The following is a 23027-nucleotide window of genomic DNA, read 5'->3' as shown; positions in this document are numbered from 1 at the left end:
AGCGGCATTTAGCACATAGGCACGCGCCCATTAAAATTGTGTGCAGATGTGCACGCAATTTATTTCAAAAAGACCAATTTTTCCATCAACTCATGCACCATCCTTGAACAATGAGGGCTCACGATGTCCCCTGCCATTCAGAAGAGACATTTGCTGGGCATGCTGATTAGTGAGCTGAAAAGATAATGCTGAGCCACCTTGGCCTGGCCAGACCATGGACTTGGGTGTCCAGCACGTCTGTTTCCATGTCCTCTGTTAGATAAAGTGTGACAGAAATTTCTGCTGAGGACTGGGGCAAGGGAGCTCTGTATTTAAAAGACCAAATAATCATAGCATGCATTGTTCAGATTATGTGATTCCAACCTCATGTGGTTTGTGGGACAGGTCTTTGAATGTCTGGCGTTGGGAAAGAGACATCCTCTGTGCCTGTAACAGAAACCCTGTGAGTGATTAAAGAGATCTCCAGAGGAGCTTGTGCAGGGGTCTCTGCAGTTCCCAGCTGCTCCTTCCACTCCTCATCTCAGCAGTTTTACCCCGGTCCCTCTTATTACCGCACTCACCTGAGCAGCTGCTTTTCCCAGTTTCTCTTTCCTCTGATCCCAGCTCATCCCTGATGTATGGCTCCTCCCCTCGTTCAATGAGGGAGATAATTTCAGGGGTGACAGTCAGAAAGCCTCTTCCTGGGGTAAGAACACAGAATTAGATTTCTCATACTCACTCTGGGTTGGACTCACCCAAATTAAAAAATTAGAAAAATGTCCGGCATAAAGATATTCACTTACTTTAGTGAACAAAATAATCAAACTCTCTGGGACCGATGCCAAACAGTGCGCTCAGTCGAGCTCATTGTTTAACCCATGATTAGACCTGTGTTTTGGACACGTGTCCACAGCCCCTTATGCTACAAGGAGATTGTGCGTCCAAATGGACGTACAACCCCTCTCACAAAACTAATAGCGCTCATCACATACAAATGCATTTTAATGAGGCTATTAGCTATTCTCCTCAGATAAAAAAAAAAATTGTGTGCCCAACCCGCACATATTTACGCTCAGAAATTAACGCCTGCCCAGAGCAAGTGTTAATTTCTGAGCAGCCCAAAAAAAGTATAAAGAAAAGCAGAAACTACTACTTTTCTGTACATCCTCCGACTTAATATTGTGGCGATATTAAGTCAGAGTAACCATAAGGTTTAAAAAAAAAAAAAAATGTGCAGGCAGACAGGTTAGGGAAAGGGACGCTCGTAAAATTGAGAGTTCGTTTTCCTAACCCGCTGACAGCCAATGCTCCCTGGTGCCCGCTGCCCAGGATGCACTAGGGGTGCACATTTGTCCCTAGCGCCTCCTTGGCAGCGCGACCGCTCATTTAAATATTTGATCTTGGGCCCATGAGAGGTGCTACGCACGAGTTAGGAAAGCGGCCGTTTTCCACGCTTTTTTGCCCTGGCCCCTCTGTTAGATTTATTTATTTATTTATTTAAAAGTATTTATATACCGTTTTATAAAATGAGTTTTTGTCAAAACGGTTTACATTAATTAAAATAAAGTTTTTTAAAAAGAAAAGTCAAATTAAAAATAAGTTAAAATATACAAAAATTAATCAATCGATGATACAGAGACAAAGTTCAGACGCCTTGCATATCTCAGAAAGGTCAGGTGAACCCATCCACATCTCCCGTTCAGTACGTCAGTCGCTTCCTCCACAACTGTACACAGTAAATCAAATGAAGTCTCAACCGGAGACATTTATTTAATGATATTTGTGAATTGCTTTACAGATTTTTTTTTTATTTTATGTTTATTAGTTTCATCAATTCAAGCAAGACCTTACTTCAGAAAGCCAAATGACTTATTAAAAAAAGAAAATATGAAACATTTTACAGAGCAATTAATCCTATTAATAATAAGTCATTTTCACAAAAAGAAAATCAATAGGCAGGGGGGCGTAATTATGGGAGAAGTACAGGAATCAAATAGACAAAGAAATAGGCTTAACGTGAAAATGGCTACCTAATATCTTGGATCTGAGTAGACCTGCTTTCACCAGGAGAAGAGAACAATATACTCCTGGAATTAACAAAGGATTTAAGCTGCTCTGGGAAAAAGAAAACAAAACATTCATTCTGTGAGCAGATTATACATTTACAAGGGTACCTTAATACAAAAGAAAAACCTAATGAAGTGATCTGGGGGTGAAGTGTAAGGAAATTACGTCTTCGTTCTTGGCTAGCACGGGCAAAATCCGGGAAAATTTGAATATTCTGTCCGTAAAAGGGGACAGAAATATTTTTACAATATCTCTTCATTACTTCACTTAACTCTTGTTCAGAGATGAAGGAAACAAGCAGAGTTGACCGATCATAAACTTCTGCAGTGGAATCTTCCAGAAATTGTGTTAAATCAGCAATGGCTTCAGGACATTGGTCTTGAGGTGCTCTTCTTTTATTCACATCCGATAGGAAAAATGATTTATTAATAGAAGGAATTTTCCCTTCCTCAAACTGCAATATTTCTAAGAAATATTTCTTAAGAGTTTGGTAGGAGTTTTCACCCATTACTTTAGGGAAATCAAAAAGTCGGAGATTTAAGTGCAGAGTATAATTCTCTGAGGGGTAGATTTTCAAACCGCGTGAATTGGCGTACTTTTGCTGGCGCATCAGGCGCAAGCAAAAGTACGCGGGATTTTAGTAGATACGCACGTAGCCGCGCGTATCCGCTAAAATCCTGGATCGGCGTGCGCAAGGCTATCGATTCCATATAGCCGGCGCGTGCCGAGCCGCGCAGCCTACCCCCGTTCCCTCCGAGGCCGCTCCGAAATCGGAGCGGCCTCGGAGGGAACTTTCTTTTGCCCTCCCCTCACCTTCCCCTCCCTTCCCCTACCTAACCCACCCGCCCGGCCCTGTCTAAACCCCCCCCTTACCTTTGTCGGGGGATTTACGCCTCCCGGAGGGAGACGTAAATCCCCGCGCGCCAGCGGGCCGCTTGCGCGCCGGGACGCGACCTGGGGGCAGGTACGGAGGGCGCGGCCACGCCCCCGGACCGCCCCGGGCCGTAGCCACGCCCATGGGCCCGCCCCCAGAACGCTCCCGACACGCCCCGAAAACGCCACGCGGTTCGGGCCCGCCCCCGACACGCCCCCCTCAGAAAACCCTGGGACTTACGCGAGTCGGTAGGCCTATGTAAAATAGGCTCACCGGCGCGCAGGGCCCTGCTCGCCTAAATCCGCCCGGATTTGGGCGGATTTAGGCAATAGGGCTCTTAAAATCCGCCCCTGAGTGTTTCAATCTTCTGGAGCAGTTGCTGAAATCTTTAATCAGATTAACATTACAGGATTGAGTTTCAGAAGTAAGTCTCCAAAGTCTTTATCTGAGATTGTAATTCCCTGTATTTCTCTTCCCACTTCCCCTCCAAAGTGTCCACTTTTATGTCAAGGTCCTTGATCTTCACCTGGCAAGCTTGCAAAGAGCAGCTAAACCCAGCAACCAGATCCCAGAGGGCATCGAGAGTTACAACTGCTGGCTTGGGAGGAAGATGAAAAATCTCACCTGAACTCCCATGGCTGGCCGACTCTGGAACATTTTTGGCCGACCTCAGAGGGCCTTCCGTGCTCTCCTTCAGTCTCAACCGGAGAGGAGGTGGCAGGACACACGGTAACCTCAGAGATGTCCAAAACTACCGGAAAAGACGGGGAAGGCAAGGGTGCCAGCGTCCAAACTCCACTTTGACCCCCTCCCCTCCTCTCCGCAGGCGCACGAGTCACATTATCGCCCTGCGCCATGGTCCGAAGTGGAGTGTTGGCAATCACTGACGCCAGCGGTAGCCATGGATCCGGGTGGGGGGGAGGGCTCTCAAGTTGACTTCCCCAGGCGATACCGGTGCTCCCTCAGCATCCCCCCAGTTAAGGCCGTGACCAACCCATCATCAGAATGGGAAGAGCAAGGCTTAGCAAAATCTGAGGAAGACAACTCTCCCTGAGCGTCTGAGCAGCACTGACACAGGTTAGAAGCCAGGTCTGGCTGAGAAGACCTAATATATGACAGGCAACACAAATAGGAAGACGCTTAGGCTTCTTGCTCACTGGCGCCATCGGTGAGGTAAACGTGTGTCGGAACGGCTCACTCTCAAAAATGAAATGCGCCCAAAAAATAAGCGCCTAGAAGAAAGCGCAGCAAGGTGCACGCACAACCTGTGTGCCAAGTTAAGCGCATAAAAAAGTTTGTGCACGTAAAATGCGCAACCAAAAACCGAGCGCAGAGCTGACACTGCGCACACCGATGGCCTATAGAGGGCAGCAGAAAACGCACAAGAGCGTATGAAAACGGCCGCCACGGCCCACCATGTGGCATGCAAGAAAAAAGCCTAAGGAGGAAGTGACGTCACCCCTCATGCGAGCAGCTTAACTCTGCTGCTCCGTGAGCACTGCGGGCCAAATCGCTGTAACCGCGCGATTTTATCGATTTTTTTTTCCCTCAAACGCGGGTGACTGTTAGTCGAAGGGCTTCTGACTTATAAGGCATGACGACGAAACGCAAAATTAGCGAGCTTAAAAAGTTCTCCTACACCAGGGAAGCCGGCGAAAACAGCGGCGAAAATTCCAAAATGGCGGCGGAGCACACGCTTTCGGAGGGCGAAGAGGGGGCCCCTGCACTGCCGACTCCGGAGATCACAGAACCATTCCGAGATGAAATTAGAGGTTGGTTCATAGAACTGAGGCAGGACATTAAAAATTATAAAGCAGAAATTACCACTTTAATTGCTGACTTGAAAGAAGACCATGCAGAGCTGGGCAGACGGGTGGATGAGGCTGAGCTCCGGCTAGACACTCAGGGGGAGGGCTGGACTCAGATGCAACTCTGCCACCAGAATTTGCAAGCGATCTGCCAGACTTTAGCAGAAAAAGTGGAAGATATGGAGAACCGGAGCCGGAGAAATAATCTTCGGATAAGGGGGGTACCGGAAACGGAGGAGTATGGGGACTGCTTTGTCGTGGTGAAAAGAATAGCAGCTTTTCTCTGGGAAAGTGACGAAACACTGAAGGACACCGCCATGCCTAATATTCTTCTGGATAGGGCGCATAGAGCGCTGGGACCGAAACTTGCCAATCGACCTAGAGATATAGTGGTTTGTTTCCACTCTTTTCCTTTAAAAGAACAGCTTTTTACTATTTCCAGAAGCAAGCGCACGTGGCGTTGGGAGGATCAGGATATTGCTATCTTTGCTGATTTATCATCAGCCACTTTAAAAAAGCGTCAGGAATTTCGCTGTGTTACTATTAAACTACAGGAGGCTAACATCCGGTACCGCTGGTTTTATCCTGGAGGAGTGTCCTTTATGATTCAGGGTACTACACACAGAGTCAAGACAGTCCTGGAGGCCAGCGCGATTTTGAAGGAGGCAGGTATCATTATTGCAGTACCACCCGTGGCGAAAGGAGCTGGTTCTACTCTGACCCAAATTGCGGCTACAATCAACTCACAGCCTCGCTGGCAGCGCGTGCCCAAGGGGCGAAGACGGCTACAGAGGAATACTTCTTCGACTGATCCTACGGCGGACACTGTGGACTAACTGAGTTTGGTTGAAATGCATGCTGGACCTTTGTTCTGCTCGTTTGCAGGGACATAGGCGGTTACTTTAAGTTTCATTCGCTGCCCGTGTAGGTGCCATGAGGCCCTTCGGCGGACACTGTGGACTAACTGAGTTTGGTTGAAATGCATGCTGGACCTTTGTTCTGCTCGTTGGTAGGGCAATAGGCGGTTACTTTAAGTTTAATTCGCTGCCCGTATAGGTGCCATGAGGAGTGACGACGATTTCCTCCATGTTCATTTGGAGCACAGGGTTTGTGCTTCTGGGTTTGCTGGAGTGGGGGGGGTGGGGGGTTGGGGTAAAGGCTTCTGATAATGAAGGTGATAAGGTTGGTCTCTATAAGCAAATGGATTCTGGGTGGGGGTTCCCTGGAGGGAGGTGGCAGGATAGGGGGGAGGCTGTCCTCTAATGTTTACTCTGAACTTTTTTTCTCTTAACACTAAAGGACTGAATAGCCCAGGTAAGCGTAAATTATTGTTTAAGGAATTAGACCGGATGAAGGCCGCGGTGGTTTTCCTTCAGGAAACCCATCTCCGTAAACGATATCTGGGCCTTATGAAACACCCTAAATTCCCTCATCAATATTGGGCGGCTGCAACTCCCTCATCAAGATATTCGGGGGTGGGAATCTTATTACACAAAGATGTTCACTTTGAATTTAAGGATCTTATAGCAGACCCATCCGGCCGCATGGTCTTGGTAAAGCTTTCATTGGGGGGAGAAATCTTCTCTTTAGTCTCTGTATACGGGCCTACTACCCAAAAGGCAGATTTCTTTAGATCCCTGAATCACACTTTGGCCTCTCAAATAGAAGGCACTCTCATTATTGGTGGGGACTTTAATTTGACCCTGGACCCGGGTAAGGACACCTCTACGGGACACAGTGCGGACCCAAAGCTGGCTCGCCGGGCCCTTAAAGGTCTGATGGCCGATATGGGCCTTTTGGATATTTGGCGCACTCGCTTTCCAAAATCCAGAAACTATACATTTTACTCAACCCCACATAATAGTTATTCAAGGATTGACATGTTTCTGGGCAGCAGAAGCCTATTACCCCGGGTGATGAAAGTAGACATAGAGGCCATTGTGTGGTCAGATCATGCCCCCATTTGGTTTTCCTTACAACTTAAAGATTATGACCGAGGGGTACAATATTGGAAATTGAATGATTCTCTTCTCAATGATCCGGATTTTACTACACACATAGAACAAGAAATTCAAGATTATTTAGCATTTAATGATACTGGGGAGATGAGTGCTGGAACAATTTGGGACTGCTTAAAAGCAGTTTTACGTGGGAAATTTATAGCTAGAGCTTCTTATCTTAAATGTCAAAGAATAGCAGAACGGGAGAGACTAGTACGACGATTGCAGGCGATAGAGAAAACTCATAAAAGGGACCCAACGAGAAAGGATGTTCTTGCGTCCCTTGAGGCTGTGCGCACGCGCATAGCGTCCCTGGATGCTGCTGCTATTGCGTTTCAGCTTGAACGGACTCAACAAAAATATTTTGAAGGCGGCAATAAAGCGGGGAAACTACTGGCTCGCAAATTAAACCGCCGACAGGAGCAGGCGACCATTGTTAAAATTAAAAGTCAAGCGGGTACCATGTTAACCACTGGTACGGAGATCAGGCAGCGCTTTCAGCAATTCTATTCCGAATTGTACTCTGCTGATGGTCAGATACCACAGAGTGCCATAGACGAATATCTGGAGAATATAGACCTGATTGCCTTAGAGCCTGCGCAGCGGTCTATCCTGGAAAAGGATATTTCTGAACTCGAGATTCAAAAGGTTATTCAAAACCTCAAACCTGGATGGGTTTACGGGGCGGTTCTATAAGCAGTTTGCTCCACAACTTGCCCCTATCTTAGCTAAATTTTTCAAGTCCTTGAGGGAAGGGCAGTCACTCTCAGCATCGGCAAATACGGCCGGCATAACGATCTTGACTAAACCTGGTAGGGATCCCGCGGTATGCGGGTCTTATCGACCGATATCCCTCATTAATATTGATTTAAAGATCCTCGCCAAGATATTAGCAAACCGGCTAAATGGGTTTTTGTCCCAGATAATTCATCCAGACCAGGCTGGCTTTATACCGGGCCGGCAGGCTAGTGATAATGTGCATAAGATATTGGATATGATCTGGTGGGTGAAACAACGTAGGATACCAGCCGTGGCTCTCTCGGTTGATGCCGAGAAAGCCTTTGATGTAGTTCATTGGCCCTATCTATTTACTTTATTAAGCCGCTTGAATTTCGGGCCAAACTTTTTGCAGTGGTTACATCAACTTTACCAGAATCCCTTGGCATGTGTAAAGGTTAATGGGGGGTATTCGCCCACCTTTCAGGTGCAGAGAGGCACACGACAGGGTTGCTCCTTGTCACCATTGTTATTCGCTATTTTTTTAGAACCACTGGCCAATGTCATTCGGCAGCACCCAGGAATTTCTGGGGTACAGGTGGGCGCTTTCTCCACAAAGATATCACTTTTTGCGGATGATATTCTGCTTTTGGTTACTGAACCGGAGCACTCACTTCCACTAGTCTCCCAAATTCTTCAGGCTTTTGGCAAGGTTTCTGGATTTCGAATTAATTGGGAAAAATCAGAAATTCTTAATGTAAATGTTCCAGCTGACATGGAGCAGTCTTTGAGGGGGAAATTTAGATTTCGATGGGCATCCACTAGCTTTAAATATTTAGGGGTCTATATCAGTGCTTCCCAGGATATGACCACGCTTAACTATGATAAATTATGGGCTCAGATCACTAAAGATTTGGAAGAGTGGAATCGATACAGGATTTCTTGGTTTGGGCGGATAGCAGCTGTGAAAATGATGATCTTGCCCAAGTTTTTATATTTGTTTCAAACGCTTCCCTTAGCCATACCTAGGCAAAGCCTTACTATTTGGCAAAAACGCTTGTTATTCTACATTTGGGGGGGCCGCAGACCTAGAGTGGCTCGTAAGGTTCTTTACAGAAATAAATCACAGGGTGGCTTGGGTGTACCAAATTTAGAAAGATATTATACGGCAGCTAGACTTAAGACGCTGGTAGATTGGCATAGGAGCTTCTTACAGAAGCCCTGGATAACATTCAGTCAACAATTACTGGCTTCAGTACCGTTGTGTAGTCTGCTCTGGCAGCCTAAAAAGACTTGGGTTCTCCAGCCCCGAGATATTCTACCACCCTCTATGCTGCTCCCTTTACAGCTATGGGAAGCTAATAAATCAGGGTTGGTGGGAAATCAGGAATTTCATCATAGCACATATTTGTATGCTAATTCTCTATTTACGCCAGGTTTCGAAAGTCTGGCCTTTCAGGGATGGGCTAAGAAGGGAATTCAACATTGGGGGCAGCTCTGGGGCACACAGAATTTATTAAGCTTCCGGGAGTTACAACAAAAATTTGATTTAGCGGCCTCTGATGTATATTTATATCTCCAGCTACGACATTTTGCTCAGTCTCACCAATTGCAGGGACATTTAGGGCAAGGGAAATCTGATTTTGAACGTTTGTGCTTAAATACTCAAACAACTAAATTACTTTCAAATATATATGCGTTTCTGGGCAGGGAAAACTTCCAGAAACCCACTTACGTTAAAGCCTGGGAAGCCGACCTACATCGCACCTTTGAGCAGGGGGCATGGGAGACGCTCTTTTCCCAAATGGGCAAAGGTTTAATTGCATCCCATATTGTTGAAAATGCTTGGAAGATGGTGTTGCGATGGTATTACCCTCCAGAGCGGTTACATCGCATGTATCCTTCATTTCCCCCACAATGTTGGAGGGGATGTTCGGCCATTGGTAGTTTTTTCCATATGTGGTGGGACTGTACAGCATTGCACCCATTGTGGTCTCAATTGGAAATTTGGTTGACCAAGATTTATCGGGTCCATGTGTGCCTCCTGCCTCAACAAGCCTTGCTGGGGTTTCCCTTGTCCCTGGGAAAGGACCAACCCGATACTATGGCTCATTTTATATTCTCGGCGACTAGAATAGAAATCGCCAGAAAATGGAAATCCCCGCTGGTTCCCACGCTAGGGGAGATTCAAAGCAAAGTGGAACAAATCTACAGGCTTGCAGAAATTACGGCTCATCTCCGCCACACAGTGGGCGTTTTTAGGCGGGTTTGGCATAAATACTCTGAGTGGAAGAAGGGGCTGGGAAGTCTAGATAACGTTTAAATGCTGTTGTGGGTACTGGCCAGTGACTATGATCTCTGCTGCTTCTTTATTTTCACCAATCACTCGGGAGGTTTAGCTTCATGTACCCTTTTTCTTGTTCTGGGACACCCTAGGATCTATTAGATGGAGGTTCCACAGCACCTATATCTTATCACCTATATCTTATTCGTTGACAGGGGGGAGGGGGGGAGGGGAGGGATTTAGGTCCCTATTTTGGTACTGAGTATTCCGGTGCTTAATACGGAGACCTTACACACACAATACAGTACTGATATTTGATGTTTTCATAAGTTTTTATTGCTGTACACATACCGGTGTTAAATGATGTTATTTACATACAATATGCGATGTCAACATATTATATATTTTGTATGGATGCAACATTGAGCAATAAAATATTTCAAACCAAAAAAAAAAAAAAAAAGCCTAAGTATGGGGCTTAGCCCACTGGGGGACACTCAACCCGCCAGGCTGCCCAGTTCTCCAACTCCAACGGGAGCAGGAATGAACGTCGGCACAGTGCGCAGAGAACAGAGGAATTCCTGAAACCCCTCTGTTTGTCTCTGATTCAGGTAAAGTTTCTCCTTTATTTATTTATTTAACTTTACCTGAGCTCAGCGCTTACCAGCTGAGTACAGAGATGGTCTCCGGCTGAGGGAGGGAGAGAGCATCTGCCGTCATCGCCGCATTCAGCCTCCTGCACCTGCTGCCTTTTAAGTTGAACTAGCAGCTAAGTCCACACTGGGAAACCCAGCTACCAGACCAAGACACACCTCTGAGGGACCACGGAAATCACCTCAGGAATTCTCAACTAGGGGAGGAACCTTTAGGTATCACCGCAGGAGGGCGGGGCTTTCTTTTCCTGAATTCAGAGTTTCAAATTTCTCCTTTCAAAAAGCTCAAAGCAATCCCCATAGGGAGATGCACGACCACCATCTGCTAGAGACGGAGAATACTGGCAGGCTGGGGTCACTGCAGGGTTATACTGTGATAACTTACTCCGTCTCCATCTGCTGGCAGGGGAGCATAAACCACTGGTCCTGAGTCCATCTGTCTACACGCTAGGAAAAACAAAAGCCAATTCATACCAAAAATGTGTTCTACTACTATAGCTATACTCATGTCTGGCTTAAAACACACCCTCTAATAAGACTGCTAGAACACAATGATGCTTGCCTTAAAATACTTTTTTTTTTTTGCAATTTATCATCTAACCTTCAATGTGATCAATTGGCGCCTATTTGTGAAAAAACTTGTCAAATGTCCAGATCCAGTCCAATCATACTACACTCCAGGCGACTTGTCAAGCAGAATGCCTACTTTGGGGAGCAGCCACAGAGAATGGGCTCAGCTTCCTGAAAGGGTCACTTCAGTAGTCCTGGGGTTCCCCTCTAGGGTTCCAATCTACTAATTAATGATGCTTAATCTTAGAAGATCACCAATTCAGACCTATGTCCACCAATCCCAGTCTAGACAGGACTACTTTGTGGTCCTGTCCCTGAAGAAAGTACTTTGATTGTGGAGTTTCCCTAGAGTGGGAATCGGCTCTTGCCTGGGCTAATGAGGATATGGCTGTCATCCCCAAATTGACGACCTGGCAATAAGTCCAGAGTCTAGAAGACCTGAAAGACAACTGTTTCACTTATGCTCCAGGGTCGGAGGATCTCTAGGAACATCTAATCATCCAGCCTGCTTCTGTAATAGAGAAAGTCACCAGAGAAGCCAGGGACTGAAAGAGCTCAAACTGGCTCTTGGTCCAATTCCCCATTGGGTCTAAAGATTCTGCATTTGCTATCGCAAGTGTTCCAGTAAGGATGACACCAGTCCTTTCAAATTGAGAGCATTTGCCACAACTACGATAACTCTGCCATGGGTCCAAACGACCCAGACCCGCCCTGAAGCTGCTGTCCCAGTACTGAAAACGTTAGGAACTGCAATTGTTCCTCTGTAATTTGGAATATGAAGGTTGCTTCTGGACAAGAACAAGAGAGTTAGAAACTCTCCCTTCTCTAAGAACTCTGTTGACCTGCTCTACAACCAAAATCAAGTCGTAAAGGATTCTCTGTCCTTAGAGAAGGAAATGGGATGTCACCCTCTACTGTAGGCCTGGGGACTGCAGGTGGAACTCAAGCAAAATTGTTACCTTCTCACTTGCAACTCCGACCTTCTCCTTGCTGAACAGACTGCCACCAACAGTACCGTCTTCAGTGTAAGATATTTTATAGAAGTTTTTCTGAGGGGTTTGAATGGTAACCTTGATAGTGCCTTCAGGACCAAACTTATTTGAAAAACTATAAACTGCTTATCAACATTTCTAATCAGTTTACAAAAGACATTCATAAAAAACAAATAGACCATACATTAAAAACTCAACATAAGTTATAAGTAAAACCAAGGACAAATGAAAGTACTAAAAAATTAAAAAATAAAAATAACGACATATGAACAAATATAATAATAATAAACTTGTGCAAGTCACTTTACCCTGCATTGCCTCAGGTACAAAATTAGATTGTAAGCCCTGGGGGATAGGGAAATACCTATAGCAAGTTCCTGAATGTAATCCACTTTCAAGTGCCAAAAAGCGGAATATAAAAAAAAATTAAATTAAAAAACTGCGCAATTCAGGTAATTACTGACCCACCATCTCTCAGTTACCCTGCCATACAAGGTCCCAAGGCGGAACTAGCAGCTTTACGAGTAAGCGTATTTACTTCGCTACTTTCAAGAAGACCAGGGAGGACCCGTATACTTGCCCCCTGTAACATGCAATAACTGATACTTGACCCTTAGGGAATTTACTGCTATGCCCTTATCCAACCCATCCTGGAGAAAATGAAGGACAGTGGCCATCTCTGCTTTGTGTGGGGAACACCTTCCTCTGTCTACACAACTCTTCATAGATTCTCCAAATTCTGATATGTGTCAGTGAGGTACAGCATTACCTTGTCCTCAACAGGTGAAAATACCTAGACTGAGTACCCCCTTCTTTCTAGGTCTTTCCCTCTCAATAGCCAAGCTGTAAGACAAAACTGCATTGGATCTTCCATGGTACTGGCCCTTGGCTCAGAAAACCTACTACCTGGCCAAACTTTAGTGCTCCTCCCATCTTGAATCTGACCGGGTCTGCATACCATGGACATCTTGCCCAGTCTGGTCCTGGATGGTGTGTGATCCTCCCTCAATAACTTCCACCAGACCGGAAATATGTACAAATAGCTCGCTTGTGGGTCAACTTTAGGACAGTGCATTTGTCCATTCTCTTTTCCAGTTGAAGAATTGTTTTACTTTGATATTCTTGCGTGACGCTATCAAATCCCACTGGGGGCGTCCCCACTTGTCCACTATCTAGTTGAAAGCCTCTTCTGCTAGCTCCCGTTTCCCTGGATCTAGCATCTGGCGGCTCAAGAAATTGGCTTGTATGTGGTCAGCCCCTGCTATGTGGGTAGTTGAGATATCCAGATGTGTTCTCTCTGCCCATTTCATCAGTAGGCCTGTTTACATCGCCACCTGCTGGCTCCTTGTCCCCCTTTGTCTGTTCACAAAAGCCACAGCCATGGCATTGTCCGAGAATACTGATCGATCGCTTCTCCAGCAGGTTCATCGAGTATGACTCCTCCAGTTGAGACCAGTGTCCTTGTGCCACCTGTCCCTTGCAGTGTGCTCCCCAGCCAGCTCTGTTTGCATCCATTGTCACCATGATCTAATACGGGGATCCAAACCAATTCCCTTCTCCAGATTGCCTTGACTAACCATCATTCTAGGCTCCTGTTGGCCTGCCCTGATGTGGGCAAAATCCTCTCAAAGTCCTGGCTTTGTGGGGACCATGTGGATAGCAGGCTCCTCTGCAAGAGGTGCATATGGGCTCTGACCCAGGGTATCATTTCAATAGACACTACTGACTCCAGATCCTGCAAATATGCTCATGCTCGAGGAGGCTGGTGAGCTCAATAATAACCTTATCTGCTCTTGCTACCTGTCTGTCCTTTTGATGTCAGACACAGTCTTCCTCTCTTTGTATCTCTTTGTCCTGCCAGACTGGAAAAGATTTGTTGATTGTGCAACAAAACTTTTTCATTGGAAAGAAATCCTTCCATAGCTGAAGGAACTCTTAGCTTCCAAAAGTTGGCTCCCTGAAGGAGGAAGAGCGACCAAAACTGACAGCCATCCCAGTAATCCTTCACTCAGGCCTGGCTCTATTCAGGGAGAGCAGCTCTCAAAAGGCGTTGCCCTACGAGCCTAATTTCTCCTGCACCAGTCCAGTCACCAATCCCATCTGCTGGAGGCAGAGAACTACTGATGATTACCTCCATTGTATCATAGGGGAGTCAGCTTAAAAGATTGATCTCTGCCTTCTATCTGCCAGCAGGAGCAGGACGTTAGCCACCTGTCTGGATTGGTCTGGCAGGACAATAATAAAGAGGTAGTTATGCCTCTTTACAGGTCATTGGTGATACCTCACCTGGAATACTGTGTTCAGTTCTGGAGGCTGTATTTCAAAAAGAATACAGAAAGGCTGGAGACGGTCCAGAGAAGGGCAACCAAATATTGCAGGTTTTATACAGGACGCCCTATGAGATGAGAATGAAAGAACTCAGGGGCTGACATTAGCAGATGTTTTTAGCATGCGTTTTTTCATGGTACATTAACCCTGGCATTTAACAAGGGTTTTAACCCCTAAAAAAACGAGCGCTACAACAGGAATAAAAACCTGCACTAAAATCAGCTTGGGTGAATGCAAATCCCATGTAAAAGAAGGCATTAGCTATTCCCCAGCAATGCAGGGAAGTGCGTTAAAGGGCAAACAGCTTAAAGCACATTTTCTTAACATTGGAAATGTAACTCCTGGGTCAGAGCAGGATTAACATTTCTGGTGGGCATATTATACTATTGCTGTGCCCAGTGTGATAGTGTCTAGCAGCTTCTACCAGATGGGGCATAGCAATCGAATAACTTTGGCCACCAGAAATGTGAGTTTATGCCACCTAGGAGCCAGGAGTTTAATTTCCACTTTAAGCTCTCTTGGATGAGCATCTACAGCTGAACAGTGCGCCAACGCCAGGATGCAAACAGCGTGAAAGTGCACAATGCTCAGCTGAAGGTGCCCTCCCTGGAAAGCTTATGCTCTGTTCAGCAGTAGGTGCCTACCCGAAGAGCTTATGCTCGAATTTATTTCCTTCCCTGCAATGATGTGGGATAAACTCTCACTTGGGTGGCTAAGATATTTCTATTGCTTGTGCCCAGTGTGGTAGAAGCAGCTAGACATTACCACAGGGGCACAGTAATAAGAACAACATTGGCCAACAGAAATGCAAGTTTACTTTTACTCCACCTCAGAGCCAGAAGTGAAATTTCCAGCATTGTGCCAGCCAAAACAATTTCAAGTTTTCCCAGCCATACATCTCACCCCCCATCACTCCCATCCATGCAGGCGTGCTCCTTCTCCACTTGCCTTTCTTTCTCCTACCTCTCTCCCTTTCCCTCCTTCCCGTCCACTTTCCTTTCTTCCCCTCTCTCTCTTTCTCTCATCTTCTCACCCCTTACCAAAGTGACCTTGCATGTCAGATTGGGCCCAAGTCAGGATGCACAGTGCCAGCCTCACGTGCCACATCACTGTATCGCAGTGCCGGTGCATACTGTTCAGCTGTAGGTGCCTACCCCACTGTGGCAAGGCATGGCAGGTGTCTTCCCCAAGTGTAAGCTCTCTGGGGCACACACCGACAGTGGCACAATGGCTGGCATGCTACATTGGCCCTGAGCCTCCTGACTTGGGCACAGTTTCATGCGCCAGGCCATTTTGACAAGGCAAGCCAAGTGAAATGAAAGAGGACATTTTCTGGAGAGGTACCTACAACCAAACAGTTGGCACACTTTTGTGATGCGTGGCAGCAAGCTGTGTACTGCAGGTGCCCACCCCAGATTGCTTACCCTTTGATTTAACCAGGCCTGCTTTGCCCAGGTTGGGATGCACAGCACCAATCTTGCATGCAAGGTCATTTTAGTCGCACTCCTCCTTACTCAGAGCACCTTTTAAAGCACTTTTCTGCATTAGTGCCGATTTTCATGTTAGCTCATATTTTAGGGTTTTTTTTGTTTTTTAACTCTTTACTCGGTTTACCTCCATTAGATTACTGCATCCCACAGGGCTGCATGTTTTTACCACACACGTTAAGCAAAATATGTGCTAAAACTTGACCTCTATTTTAGCATCAGTCCCTTAATATGTACTTCCTGAAAGAAAGACAAGACGGGGATATGATACAAACATGTAAATACCTGAAAGGTATTAATACCCAGGAAGCCAAGGGTTTAAAAAAAAAAAAAAAAAAAAAAAAAAAGGAAGTAGAACCAGGGGTCACAATATGAAACTCCAAGAGGAGAGATTCAGCAACAATGTCAGGAGGAATTTTTTCACAGAGAGGTGGTGGATGCCTGATATCACCTCCTGGAGAAGATGGTAATAAGGAAAGTGGCAGACCTGAAGAAAGCATGGGATAAATACAGAGGATGGTAATGAGGGAACTGCGCATCCTTCACTGAGTGACGGTTACAGTCCAGGGCAGCAGTGATAAGGCAGCACTGTGCTTCCTGGGCGGTCTGGGGAAACCTGCACGGAGCAGCAGTTGCAGCTCTCGGGGGACAGAGTGGGATTGGGTTCCATGTGGGAATCTGATTTACTTTGAGTAAATGCCTATAAAAATCACTGCTGGGCAGACTGGATGGGACTTTTAGTCTTTATCGGTGGTCATTTACTATGTTACTAAGTAAAATTTTCCCTTACCCAGTGAGAGCAGGCTCCGATAATTCTCCCTCATCACTTCCTTGTAAAGCTCCTTCTGCTGTTCTTCTAAATCCTCCCACTCCTCCTGGGAGAAACGGATGGCGATGTCCTCAAAGGTTACTGGGACCTGAAACACAAACCCTTCCACACTCAACACCTTCTGCATCTCGTCCATCAGGAGACCTCCCAGCACTGGGGCTCAGCAGGGCTGGGGGGAGTTTTCCATATGTTTGTAAGTTACAGGGAGAGAACAGAGTCACTATTCTGATCTCACACGCTCCATGGCAGCAGCAGCACCACCACCAGACACTGAGCAGCAACCAAAGAGAGATCTCCCAGAGAGACTTAAGAACAGATGGTGCTCATGAAAGGTGCATACATCTTATCCCAGAAAAGTCCAAACAGCCAAAAAAATAAATTAACTGATCTTTTAAAAAAACGTCAGTGAAAACCCTCATTACAAAACATTAATTCCTTAACACTTAAGGAAACATTCACAGGTTTTCTGTAAGTACAGATAAGTAAAAAACAAACTTGCATTCTGCCCAGGATGCCGCCTGTGCTCTCGTCGAGTGAGCCTTTAGGTCCCCTAGTACTGATCTACCCTTATAATATACACTGCCTGTATGGCTTCTCTGAGCCAGCTAGCAAGTGATGTCTTGGATGCTGCTTCCCCTTTCCTTTCTCCTGCAAACAGCACGAAAAGCTTATCCGATGTACGGAAAGCATTTACCACCTTTAAATATCTCAGGAGCGTCCCTGCGGACATTCAAAAATCTTAGCTTCCTTCTCTTTCCCACACATTCAGATTTCCTGAATCCCGGCAAAGAAATGGATTGATGTGGGTGAAAAACTGAGACGACCTTGGGTAGGAATGAAGGCACCATCCTAATGGTTACTCCTTTTCCTTGGAGAAGGATAAGCAGGGATCCCTGCACAAGAGGGGCTTGCAACTTTCTTTCTTGCTGAGCAAACTGCCTCCAGCAGGGCCGTCTTCGATGTTAAATCCTCTACTGAAATTCAAGTGCTTCAAATGGAGCTGCTGCTAACACTCAGTACTAGGTTTAGAGCCCAAGGCAGTACAGCCACTCTGCGTGGGGGCTGGAGCTGCTTTGCTCCCTTCAAAAGGCAGGCTATGTCAGAGTGAGCTGCTGTGGATCTGCCTTTCACCCAGCCTCTGTAACTAGCGATTGCTGCTACCTGGACCTTATCACAGGCAGATGGTAATAAATTGCAGGAGCACCTTGCGAGACTGGAAGACTGGACTTCCAAATGGCAGATGAAATTTAAATTGGACAACGGCAAAGTGATGCATGTAGGGAAAAGAAACCCATGTTGTAGTTACAGGATGTTAGGTTCCATATTAGGAGCTACCACCCAGGAAAAAGATCCGGGCATCGTAATGGACAATATATTAAAATCTTCGGCTCAGTGTGCTGCAGTGATCAAAAAAAGCAAATAAGACGTTAGGAATTATTAGGAATGGTGAATAAAATGGAGAATGTCATAGTAGCTCTGTATCACTCCACGGTGAGAACGCACCTTCAGTACTGTGTGCGCTTCTGGTCGGCACATATCAAAAAAAGATATAGTTGCATTGGAAAAGTTCAGAGAAGGGCGACCAAAATGATAAAGGGGATGGAACAGCTCTCCTATAAGGAAAGGCTGAAGAGGTTAGGGCTGTTCAGCTTGGAGAAGAGACGGCTGAGGGGGGATATGATAGAGGTCTTTAAGATCATGAGAGGACTTTAACAGATAAATGTGAATTGGTTATTTATTCTTTCAGATAATACAAGGACTAGGGGGGCACTCCATGAAATTAACAATGGGAGATGGTTGTAATTCACCTGGTTGTGGGAGGGGGAAATGTATTGAGAGTCCAGTATTAATGCAGCAAAAAAAAAATTAATATTTGACTGAAGTACTGAGTCCAAAAAATCATAGTACTCACATTGGAAGTATGAGAAATCAAGTTCTTCTCAAGGCTAGTATTTCAAAAGTCTGAAAAAGGAAGACACATGCTCAAAAGGGAAAATTTGTATGAATAAAATAAATACCAGAATATCCTCCTTACAGTTCATAAAAGAGTGTCCAACCGGCAGGAGAATGATGAAGAAGGCTATATGATAACATAAGCGAAAAGAGGGGGAAGAAATTGTGATCAAACAGTCAGGGATAAAAATAGATCAATAAGCAGAAGAATAACGAACAGCGGAAGGCTCTGTAGATGCCCGAATAAGGTGAACTGTAAACAAATGATATTCTTAAGCGGGTGAACAAAGGCAAAAGGAATTTACAATTGGAAAGTTGAATGCCCGCATTTCAGTCACTCCAATGAGGGTAAATTAGAGGTAAACCAAAAATCACAAAGAGTTCAACGCCGCTGATAAAAGGGAAAATGTAATGAAAACAAATGAAATAAATTAGAAATAAAAATCTCTATCTTCAAAACACTTCCCTATATGTCTCCAAGACGTTTCTAAAGAATACAAAGTTACCTCTATAGTGGCAAAGGGTTAAACAGCAGGAGCTGGGATGATTGGTGTAGAAGAAGCACAGGGTGTGGGCGGCTGAAAGTATAAAGTTAAATGAGATTATCAAGGTGTCATACTTACAATACATCAAGGGCTGTCGAGTGGTCAAAAGCTGTTCACAATAAATACGGGGTTGAACTATTTGGTGTTTTATAAACATTTTGTGTTCTAGAAATCGGTTGTAACAAATTATTTGTTGTTAAAATTAGTTTTTTGGGACCATTTCAACACCTCTATTACAACATGCTTGAACTATTGATCTATTAAAGAAATAACATGATATTATGTATGATGCAGGTTTCTTCCTCTATATAAGTCTCCTTCCTTTCCTCCTGCATAAAAAGTTCTTTTCAGCAGCTCATATTCAGGATTTAGTGCTTTTCTGTTTGCAGACGATATCTAGGTGGTGGCCTATACTAATTGCTCAACCCAGAAAACTCTAAGGAGCTTAAATATGTTTAGATAAGATTGCCAGCTGAATGTAAATGCAAAAACAAAATCAGAAGCCATGTGGCTGAGTAGAGAAAAACCTCCAATAATGGCTGCTGGATTGCCAATTGCTCTCAAAACACCTGATTTCCATAATGGGGGTCAAAAGTAACTCTAATCCTGCCCTGTCAAAACTAATATCATCTGTGGTCAGTGCATGTTTCTATTACTGTTGCTATTAATGGCGGGTAAAACCATTTCTAGAAAGTTCAGAGTGTGCTAAAATTGACACATGCTTGCGCACAGTTGAATGGATTATTTAAAGCATTTTATCAGGGTCTCCCAGTCATCTCTTTAAAAAGACTTCAATTGTTGCAGAACACTGCAGCCAAATGGACGCATGGCCTTAAAAGATCAGATCATGTTGCTGCAGTTTTGATGGAACGTCATTGGCTTCCAATCATGAAATTGCATTAAATGTAAGATTTTGAGCTTGGTTATTCACAGTACCTAGAGAATTTGCTCTATAAGTTCTAGGAAGACCTTTAAGACACTCAAATTTAGATCTTCTTAGTTACATCTCTGAGAAATATCAGACTTGAAACAACAAGATATCTTGAGGTCCATTTTCAGTCACAGTCCAGATAGCCAAATACACTTATCTGGTTGACTTTGGAGGGATATTCAGTACAGCAGCCGCACTACTGAATCTTAAAGTTAGCCAGATAACTTTAGAACAAGTCTTTGACCCAACTAGACTTAGCCAGCTAAGTTATCTGGCTAATGTAACCTGGCCCCAGAATGTCCCTACCATATCTGGTTACATTTTAGCTGGATAAAAAGATATCCAGCTAACATGCAGTCAGATAAGTGCCCAGGTGTTCATTTAACAGGATAACTAGTGAGTCATCTGGCTAAAGGCTTCTGAATATGGACCTCCTAGCTTTTAGTTTTATGCTCCACTACCATGGAATGTACTCCCTACAGAAATTTGCACAGAGTCAAAGTTTTTTATATTTAGAAAGAGAATGAAAACTTGCCTATTCCAACAGCCTTTAAATATATACATTTTAGTTATTTGGTACTCTTAGGTCTCACATTAACCTTAAATGTAGGTATTATTAGTAGTGATAGTTATGCTTAGTCCCACCTTAATTTATGTATAGATCCAGCTGATCCAGGTTTTTATCTAGTAGGTTCAAAGTTTAAAATATTGTTTTATTATTACTGCATATTATACTCATTTGATTGCAAACTGTTTTATTGTATTAGTTATGGTATATTATGTTTTTCCATATTATTTTTGCTATATCATGTTTTCTTGTTTTTATTGTAAACCAGGTTTTATATTGATTTACTATCAAAAACTAAATAACTGGCAGGGTGGATGTAATAAGCCCTGTATTAAGACTATGCATAAATTCAGTGCATGTTTTCTTAAAGCAGGCACTAAAAAAAAAAAAATTAAACTCCTGATGCAGCATGCAAATAGTATGCTAATGCACCAGAACTCCAGCTTCTGCCCACAGACTAATATTAATGCTGGATACTTTACTCCAATTCTGACCTGGAGTAAAATTTCCAACGCTAAGAAAACCTGAGTAAAGCCAGCGCAACTCTCTGCATTGGGGAATACTAGGTAATGCCTTTATTAGCATGAGATTTCCATGCAAGAACGCTAAACATCATTCACAGTTTTACATAGACATTTTTTGTACGCTAACTCTTTGCTGAATTAGAAGTACAATCTGTGCCAAAAAATGCAAGTACAACAGTAAGTAGAACAGTGCACTCTACTGAGTGCTCCTTATTGCATTGAGCCCTAACCAACTCCAGGTGTGCTTGGGGGTCCTATTAAATTCAGGGCTCACTCTACGGTGTCCCAGGTTAGAAAGCTGCAGCAGTCTTTTCATAGAGACGGCAGGAAGTAGGGACAATGTCCTACCTGAGCAGAAGCTCCTGCAGGCATTTTCCTCTCTGCTTTTACTGCTTTCAGGATTATAAATTAATTGGGGGCTCTTTCTCTAGCTGGGGAAGATCTGAATATTTGCCTCTCGTGAAGTCTCCTGGCTCTAGGGTTCGCTCGCTCTCTCCTGACTCCTCTTGCTGTCTGGTGGAGGTCGCACACTGATGATGTCACAGGAGTGGGGCGGGGTAGAGAAAAGCTGGGAGCTAGAGCTGCAGAGCTTGAATCAGGAGATGAGTCCCGGGGGTTGCAAACGTGGAATTTACAATCCTGGGGGCATTCTGCATACATTTTAAAATTCAGCAAAATTCTGAAGATTTTATTTAAATAACACAATGTAATTGCTTTCTTCGAGTAATAATTAATTTATAATGAGATACAGAAAAGTTATAACTCAAAGTTGCAAAATGTTTAATTATTTTGAGCAGAATATTTTCTAGTACCTGGTCTCTCTCCACAGATCCTACCCATAGCTTTTCTCTCCTTCATACTCAACTCTCCCAGCACTCTCTCCCATTTTTTGTCTTGAACCTTCCCCCCCCCGACTTGACATCTCCCCTCAAGTCCACCCCTCAGCTTTGTCCTCCCCAGCTGTTTCTCCTCTCTCGATTACTTTGTCTCTGCCCCTAGGCTTAATCTTCCATTTCTCTCCACCCCCACAATACTCTCAACTTTTACATTCTGTTTCCCCTCCCCAGCTTTCCCTTTCTCAGATCCCTAGGCTTGACCTCCCCCCTCCTCGGTTCTCTCTTGCTCTCTGCCTCTCCCAAAGCTCAAACTCCCTACCCCTCAATTATCTCACTTTGTCTACCTGCCAGCAAGACTGCCAGCTTTCTTCTGCCTCCTCCTAGTTAACTAGGGTATTAGGCGGCAAGTTTCAGGCATATCCGAAGTCCAGGCAGCGGTCAAGCATATCTGGGTTCCAAGCCAAGGTCAAAACCAGGTATCCGTCCAAAGGAGGAGAAGAGGGACAGATAAGCAGGCAAGAACAAGTGGGCTGAAGATAAGCTGGAAGAAGCCTGGAATGCTGTGAGCAAAACGCACTACTATATAGAACAGTGATGGCCAACCTTTTGAGCTCAGTGTGTCAAAATTCATAAAAAAACCGAGCATAACTCGGGTGGTGTGTCACTTCTAGAAAAATCCATAATTTTGTGATATTTGTAGCTCTAATCAACAAAGTTATAATTTTAATATATATACTGTATTTATTAATAAAGCAAAAACAAATAATTCTTTACCTTACCTGCTTAGTGACTTTTTTGTTGCTGAATTTCATTGGCTAAATCTTCAATTGAAGGTTGGTATTTCGTACACTTCAAGTCCAAGCAAGCGTTACAAACTTCATCTGTCAGTCGGTTTCTTTTATTGGCTCCCATTCATGTTCACAACACTCCCTCCCCATCTCCCAGGCATGCACACATTCATTCTCACACACACAGACCCCCAGGCAGGCACCCATGCATTCACACATACACCCCCAGGCAGAGTCCCATTCATACACATTCACACACTAAAGGTAGACCCCCCCTCTCTTTCTTTTGCCAGC

The 23027-nt window shown here is 44.6% G+C and overlaps 2 protein-coding genes across 7 annotated transcripts in view; both read right to left on the bottom strand.

The window, feature by feature from the left end:
• The window catches only part of LOC115085954 (oocyte zinc finger protein XlCOF6-like), a 34836-nt gene extending 13151 nt beyond the window's left edge, over positions 1-21685 (bottom strand). For 2 of the 4 annotated variants that reach the window (XM_029592519.1, XM_029592518.1), the window contains exons 1-3: positions 21458-21685; positions 16550-16676; positions 561-680 (exon numbers count right to left, since the gene is read on the bottom strand). In XM_029592519.1, coding sequence (XP_029448379.1) covers positions 561-680; positions 16550-16676; positions 21458-21481 — 271 coding nt within the window. In that variant the 5' untranslated portion in view covers positions 21482-21685. Of the gene's footprint in view, positions 1-560; positions 681-16549; positions 16677-19047; positions 19091-19164; positions 19298-21457 lie in introns of those variants that run through there. The other 2 variants (XM_029592520.1, XM_029592521.1) reach the window with 2 other exon arrangements.
• Positions 1-23027, bottom strand: part of LOC115085947 (oocyte zinc finger protein XlCOF6-like) — a 1095473-nt gene that overhangs the window by 284244 nt on the left and 788202 nt on the right. The window lies entirely within an intron of this gene.

This window comes from Rhinatrema bivittatum, chromosome 2 (assembly GCF_901001135.1).
Source record: "Rhinatrema bivittatum chromosome 2, aRhiBiv1.1, whole genome shotgun sequence".
NCBI classification, from domain to species: domain Eukaryota; kingdom Metazoa; phylum Chordata; class Amphibia; order Gymnophiona; family Rhinatrematidae; genus Rhinatrema; species Rhinatrema bivittatum.
Note: the sequence above shows the minus strand (reverse complement) of the source record. Positions and strands in the feature narration are given on the sequence as shown.